The sequence below is a fragment of the Austrofundulus limnaeus genome, unplaced genomic scaffold (assembly GCF_001266775.1).
Source record: "Austrofundulus limnaeus strain Quisiro unplaced genomic scaffold, Austrofundulus_limnaeus-1.0 Scaffold6, whole genome shotgun sequence".
NCBI classification, from domain to species: domain Eukaryota; kingdom Metazoa; phylum Chordata; class Actinopteri; order Cyprinodontiformes; family Rivulidae; genus Austrofundulus; species Austrofundulus limnaeus.
Genome location: NW_013952408.1, coordinates 2,515,734 through 2,523,552, shown reverse-complemented (window position 1 = coordinate 2,523,552; position 7,819 = coordinate 2,515,734). Strand labels below are relative to the sequence as shown.

The 7,819-nt window shown below is 39.9% G+C and overlaps 1 protein-coding gene across 1 annotated transcript in view; it reads left to right on the top strand.

Annotated features, from left to right (window-relative positions):
- Nucleotides 1–7,819, top strand: part of LOC106533925 (phosphatase and actin regulator 1) — a gene marked incomplete in the record, with an annotated part of 28,473 nt that overhangs the window by 6,416 nt on the left and 14,238 nt on the right. The window contains 4 exon segments of the mRNA XM_014030395.1: nt 5,054–5,134; nt 5,740–5,943; nt 6,308–6,647; nt 7,618–7,800. Coding sequence (XP_013885849.1) covers nt 5,054–5,134; nt 5,740–5,943; nt 6,308–6,647; nt 7,618–7,800 — 808 coding nt within the window.

Below are 7,819 nucleotides of genomic sequence, written 5' to 3'. Positions count from 1 at the left end.
GTGTGTGTGTGTGTAAATTGTCAGTGTAATATAGAAAACAGCACAAGGGGCACCACATAAATTCTTGCCTGTTAGCAAAATATCTCATGAACCACTGGATGTATTTCAATGAAACTCCCAGAAGCTATCAATTTTACATCTACCACTCATTAACATTTGAAGTAAACCCAATTGAAGATGTATGCTGCTTCTTTTTAACCTTAGCATTCTCAAAAATAGCTATACCTCAGTGAATTTTACAGGTAAGGAGCTGGGATTTGSTGTGGTATAGCTGACAGTCATTCCCCAACACATATTTAAAGTGATAATTCAAAGCAGATAATGCAACATTACATCACATGTTACATGAGATTGTGATTGATTTTAGTCTCATAATACAARCATGAAAGGTGGTGGGTAATATGCAGTCCTTAAAGGAATACTTGGCCTTTGGCTTTAATGGACCCASTGTGCATTCCCTGTGTTGTTGCATTTCACTTTAAACAACCTAAAGCACTCCTAACATCAGTTTCCTTTTCATAGCTTGAGCTCCTTTTATTTCAGACTTCAATGCACTTTTTGTTTTCACAAAAAAACCAAAGTTTCGACTATGTTTGCTGCATCAGTAGGGAGTCGAGCAGCCACTGGGTATGGAGATGTTGTTCTGGATAATTGGACGTTAAGCACTATAGAAGATTACCAATGCGGTATCCTATTAATCAGATCAATTCCAGTTCTGAGGGGGTTACACTCTCACCTTAGGATGAAGAGAAGTGCTCACAGTTGTGTGTGAGTGTGTTGTTGTTTTTTTTAGCATGCAGTGTGATGGCACTTTCTAAATTTTCACAGCGGGTGTATCAGGAGGAGATCTAAGTTAGGCGCTTTGTATACTGATGCTATATACTGATGCTATCTTGGTGTCTATTTTAATCCAATTAGCACACCTCCTTTCAAACTCCCGTCATCTAAAGGCTGTTTTCTTGTTGATTGTTAATAAAGTTTTTTGATATAAATGTCAGATTTYGTTCATGTTAATCCATTACAAAGCACATGTCTGGTCACATGCCTGACATGTCCTTGCAAGGTGGCAAGACTTGAGCTCACATTGATACAAGTGCATAAAAGTTTTAATGGTTTTTTTTTTTTTTTTGAGTCTCAAAGAGTTTTCTCTGTAAAAGGCTTACTTTGAGCTCCTCAGCCTCAGGGCTGGTAGAATGTGTTCTGACTAACTGGGTCACTTCACAGTGGAATATCCTTCATTTTTATACTTTTTATTCCTTATAAAATTGACGGGGTAGACTTCCCAAATTGACAGAGAATGAGTTGGATTTTACAGTAGCATTTTTTACACTTTTCGATGAGTCTTTTCTGAGATGAGTTTGGCTTATTTGACTGCGGACACCTTTTGGGCCATCTAACTTCATACTTGCTTTAGGACATTGAACTATATGTAGAGTTAACGTAAATATCCTTTTACCAACTCCGCTCTTGCTCACCATCAAAGGAAAAGAGGGAATAACCTGTTAAAAGAATGTCCCAACACAGACGAGCTAMWTCTAATGGCCAGAACTCTGCAGTTTTCACTCATTTACAGGCSAGCGGTCACTCTTTCAGMGATGAGGATGTTCTCATTCTTGATAGGGAGGAACGTTGGTTTGAGAGAGAAGTAAAAGAAGCCATTTTTGTAAAGAAAGACCGTCCATCATTAAACAGAGGTGGAGGCCTCTGTTTTCAGCTGTCCCCCTCCTACAGCGCTGCCATTGGCAGTATCACTCCACCCCCTGTTAACAATAGGTATTAATTAGGTGTGAACGATAGCCATGTGATGTGAGTATGAGTCACCTGTGAACGATGGCCATGTGATGTGAGTATCAGTCACCTGGAGGCAGGACTCAAAAGCCTGAATTTTGCCTGAAACTCAGACTGAAGAAGTCTCTCGGAAGAGAGACGAAACGTTTCATTAAAGAACCCGTCCAGAGGACCTATACAATTTTTTTTCCTTTTAATAACCTGTTTGTTGGTGTGTCCATCTGTCTGTTAGCAAAATATCTCATGAATCACTGAATGAATTTTTCAGAAAGTAATTGGGTTGACATCTGTTTCACTTTTGGACTCAACCCTATTGAAGATGACAGCCACAGCTAAGCAAGTTTGCCCGAATCTGCTGTAGCTTCACCTTATCTCAATGTAAGATGGTCTCAGTCTAAAACTATGGCATGAAAGATGGTGGGCAATATGCATTCTAAAAAAAAGGGTTAGGCCTTTAATTTATTTCATTGCACAGTGTTTTCCTTTTAGATCTGAAGACAAAATATTCTCATTAAAGCTTTTGAGTTAATGGTATTGCGTAACTGTACACTTCTCGTGGCATGGCAGTTATGTCATATAAAGCCGTGAATAATTATCTTTTCGTTTAGAATAAAATGGCAGTATAATCCCTGAGCACATTATGGCACCGTCTGTCAGTCCTAGTGTTAGCTTTTTTTATTTGTTKTTGCCCGGGGTTAACCCCTCTGGCAAAGATTTGGTGCTGATGTGCTTAAGATCACAGGAATTCAGACTTGAGATGTCAGATCATTAAAGGTTATATTTGTGCAGGAATTTGGTATCAAACTTGGATGAGTCTTTGGATGTAAAGAAATTGAGCCCATCAAACACAATTTTTTATAAATTGCCTGAAAACATATGAAGTTTCTTGTATGYAACATGCTCAAATAAAAGAAAAGGTACAAGAGAGTTTAGGCTTTTTTTTGCGAAGACACTTTTGTTCTTTTTTTAAAAATATTTATTCACAACTTTTTGTAAATAAAGAAAAAGTTAACCAGGGTTTGCCAGATGTGGGACGTTTTACTGCCTGTGATGTTTTGCGAAAACAGTTAAATGAAGTCGTTGCGAACCCAGCCCGTCAGAAAAATGATGCAGTTGCTGTTGATTCTGGGTCAGCTCTTTGAAAACTCTGTTTACTATCCCCTTGATATACATGACCTAATGTTGAATTAGTTTTGCCTCACAAGGGAGGAAAATATAAAAAATCACTTTTGATGTGGCTGGCAGCAGAAGTGTCCCAAAAATAGCATCTAACAGTTGGTACAATATATTTAGAATTGTTGCGATTTGTGTTCAACTTCGTCCAGGGTGGTGATTTTTAATGCTTTATTTAAATGATTGCTCTTAGTCTTACTTCAATGTGATGTGTGTGTGTAAGGGAGGTCTGTGCTTTTGATTTTGGATTCACAGCTGCTTCAAAACGTCCAGCGCGAAGCTCAAAACTGGCCAAGATTGTCCCGAATCTTCTTGGAAGGTGAAACCACGTTGACTGCGTCGCCCTCTGAAAGGCTCTTGGATCATGCAGCACAGATGGCAGAAGCTGTGCTGCAGAGGCCTGGTGGGAGTCTTCTGTGCTCAAGTGTTGTTACACGTCCTCGTTTCTCTTTCCAAGTGGGAACCTGTGCGCACGGTTTCGACTTCCAAATAACCAACGTGATTGTCGACTGCTTTCWGTCAGCCAGCTGATGGGACGAGTGCCTGAACGTTTGAAGCCTATAAATAGAAACAAACTGTCGCTGTGGGACATTTGATCTGGTGCATAATGTATTACTACAAGAAGTTTAGCTGGAGCATCTATTTCTGTCTTCGTGAACAGAGACCTTTTTTTTTTCTTTTGAACTACTGCTCATCGTTTCAGCAAAATTTAGGATTTATTAACTGCTGCTTTTTTTTCTTTTATTATTTTGTCTGCACATAAAATGTCAGTCAACACAAACTCTGTTGGTAAAACTATTGGAACAAATGCGGTATATTTAACTTAGGTGTTGTTAGGAACTAAAAGATCTGTGGCCCATGAGAGTTCACCTGCTTTTGCTCCTGATTATTATTTTTTTATTCCATTCTTTTTGAATGTATTTGATGTATTTTAAAAATGTTTTATGTGCAGACCAAGATATTTTTTAAAAGTCTGCAATTTTCAAACCAATAGAAGAGGCTATAATGCTCTTGATTAAAGAGCACAGTCTACTTTGAATTTACCGTATTTTGGAGGATTTCTTTGTACATTATTGATGGCAGAGCCTCTCCATACTGCCTGTGTGATGGAGGAAACTGTAAATATGTCCTGGGTTTTGAAAGATTTCTGTATATTTCCACAGACCCTGCGTGCTAACATGTTTACCTAGTAGGACTGTGTACGATTTAGTTGGCTCAAAGTGTATTAGTGGTGTGATATATATCTTCCTTTCATTGAGCTCTGCTGGTCAGGTCAGATCTATTTTTCTGCCTGCCAAGCTCTTTAAAAGCTCTGTGAAAGCATATTGTGTTCCTATGACAACCGGTAACTATGAGCTGCTGCTGTTCCAGCATCTTTCAGCATCTCTAGTACAATGATGTCTAGTGTTTTTATTTTTTTTTTAATTTATTTATTTTGAAGGTCTCTTTTGATAATGCTTTCTAGCTTTGTCTTCCATCTTCATTGTGTCTTCACAAATAACAAACCTCAAAGTTTTCTGTTTCAGGTACTCTCCTCTTTTGTCTGAATGGTCGGTTTTCGCTCTGAAAAAGCCAAGAAATTATTATTTAGGATCTAATATAAATCTTTTTGTGAACATTACAGTGGCTGTATCTATATTTGGTATTTTGCATTATTTTGTTTGGCTGTTTTTGGCTTTTATAATGTTTTTATTCACATAATCATCCACACAGAAACACATAAAACAACTAAAAATGCTATAGTAACTTTGCCAGATTTGTAAGTGACACTTTAACGCTGCAGTGCAAAAAATATGCATTACAAAAAAACTGAAACTGTGTGGAGCATGCACATAAAGGTTGCTAGGTGCAAAATGTAAACCCAATAAGAAGATGAAACTGTCTTTTGTTAGTTTGGTTAGTGGGGGCTGTCATAATAATGATGATGATGATGATGATGATAATAATACTTCAAGATTTGTTCACTCTGTCACCAGTTTTGGACTCCAGAAATATTGTGGGAGAATGACCAAGGTTAAACAAATCATTAAACATTAATGGGCTTACACAATTTTCTTTAATAATCTTTTCTTCGTTTTATTTGCACCTCCAGCTTTGGAGAGGAAGATGTCACTGCGACAGAGCAGAGATGAGCTCATCAAGAGAGGGGTGCTGAAGGAGATCTTTGAAAAAGGTGAGCTGATACCGCTCCGTAGTTCTAGTCTCATTTAACAAAGCTGGAAGCCATCCCAGTTTTAAACAGAAAAAAAAAAAAAAAAAAACGTGGTGCGTAGAATTTCAAGGTCTAATTATTTATCTTGCTTTTATATCAGTAGTCTCTGAAGTTCATTTTTTTTATGATTTGACACAGTCCAGTTAGAGATAATCTTTCATCACAGGGACTTTTGGAGCGCTCGGTTTAAGTGTATATTTGAGAGATTTTTTTTGCCTCGGGGTGTCGGAGAAAAAGGAAGAAGCTGGCACTTAACAAGTGGAAAGACAAGATAAGAAAACGTGCAATGTTTTTTTTTTACTTTATTTAATAGTGTTACAAATTAAGTCAAAGTGGTAGATGCATGGTTTAAACTGGTTTAAACCAGACCCTATGCCTCAAAATGCTTTTCAGTGAATTCTGTCCACCTTTCACTCAGTTTTACAATGTGCTGTGCACTGAATTAAACAAAATTATTGTCTATAAATCTCTCTGAATCATTTTGTTTAAACCTTAAAAGAAGAAAAAGTATTTTTGTGCGGTTATGTCTGTCTGAGGTATGTTTTTTTCCCCTCCCTCTGCTTTAGCAACGGTTGAATTTCGATCCTCGATGGACGGCAGTGTCTGCACTCAGGAGCCCTCTGTTAAGTCATCTATGGTCTTACCCACCAAGAAATCTGTCACTTATCAGAGTGACCATCAGGATACTCCGGCCAAGCCACCGCTTTATCACAAACAGCCACCTGCTCTGCCTCCAAAACCTTTCTCTAGGATCCCAAACCATAGCACAGGCAAGTTTTTATTTTATTTTTTCCCCCTTTTTTAGATATATATTCCCAAGATCAGCTGCAAACTGCTTCATTATCTGAGTTAGTCAGAAGCAGTTCACAAGCTGTGATTGCTTGTTCTTAATGCACCTGTAATGCCACACGTGTTCAAAGGATTAGTCTTACAAACCCCCCCTGTGGTTAACTCAGCTTTGTGTCATTATCAATCTGTCAGCATCGAGAACCGGCATCACCCTGCCCTAAATCTCACCACTCTACATTGACGTCTCAGTCATTATTGATGAGCTTGTATTTAACTGTTTGCACTGGTTCCAGTAAATGGAAATAATTAATTTTTTTTCCCCTTCCCTTCTTAAATTCCCTMAAGATCCTTGCCATCCTGTGAAGTTGCCCTGCATGCCCGGAGGAAAGCACTCTCCACCCCTGCCTCCCAAGAAAGTGATGATTTGTGTGCCTCCGGGGGGGCTGGACTCCTCCCCGTCGCCGTCGCCGAGTCCCCTCAACACGCTTCCACCAAAGTGCGGCCCTCCGCAGGGCATGCCGCCGCACCACGGCGCGCTGCTGCCCTCTCAGATCAGCGGACTGTCCGGGTTCCACCAGAGCCACGGCCACCCGCTCCAGCTCCAGTACGGCAGCCTGCACGGCCCCAGCCGCATCATCGAGGAGCTCAATAAAACCCTGGCGCTCTCCATGCAGAGGTTTGAAAGGTCAGCGCTCCGTTACTCGTCCGCTGTGTTGGCRGTTTTGTTCAAAAGCGACACAAACGCGACTAATCGTTTCAGAAAAGCCTCGAGTTTTGGCGCACGGCGGCATTCAAGTAGCAACTGACTTTCAAAATATTTTGTGCTTGTTATCGAGGTCGCATCCTGCCCGTTCCGTTGTGCTGCTGCACAGGTCTAAATCGGCACACTGCCTCACAGGGCAGCATGGCCTCATTTTTTGTTTGAGTGAAAGTGTGTATGTGTGGGCAGTGGAGTAGGCGTCCCTCCAGCAGTTGGCCTGACATAACATGACCAGCTGCTCTTGACAAGAGCTGCGTTTTTCTTCATGTTTAGGAGAAAGAGGGACACAGTAGTAGATTGGACATTATATAACCTCTTACATTAGGATCTCTTTTTCAACCAAAGCCATTTGGGCAGGGATAAGGAGGTAATGCTCCTGTCAGAGCTCACAATTAGTCTGAAAGCTTAGACTGGTTGCGTAACCGCGGCTCATCATAAAAGGCTTCAACTGGACTGTTAAAAAAATTATTCTATCAAGAATATTACCAGTGAACCTGTGATACCTCCTAAACATGAAGCTTATTCTTCTTTTCTTTTTCTTTTTTTTTACACTGGTTTAAATGTTGCAGGCTCCATAATCTGGTGCTGYTTTGTTGTGCAGAGAATTGCAGGGTATTGCGTAGGACTGCACTAAATGTGTTTAGTTTGTATTTAGGCTGCCTTATTCATCCGGAGCTGCACAAAACATCTCTCCTTCCTTTGTGCCTGAATTAACAAGCTTCTAAGCTATCGTTGCACATTGTAGCAGAATCGTATTTTATGTTTTAAGTCACTTCCTACATGGTTTGAGAAGATTTGCTGGGATTATTCTATCAATAAAGAACTTTTTAAAATAAAGAATAAATGCAAAATAAATGTTAACAACTTAATGTTTTTTTCCCCTCCACTTCTGTAGCTCTGCTTTGCTTGGTAGCATTCAGTGTGCGCCCCTTGAAAGAAGAGAAGTGCCCTCCGTGATAATTGACTACGAGGATGACAAGGAGAACTTGCCCAACGAGTCTGATTACGAAGATCTGCCAAGCATGTATAAGGACGAGGAAGATGATGAGGATGACGATGACGACGATGAGGATGACGATGACGACGATGAGGATGAC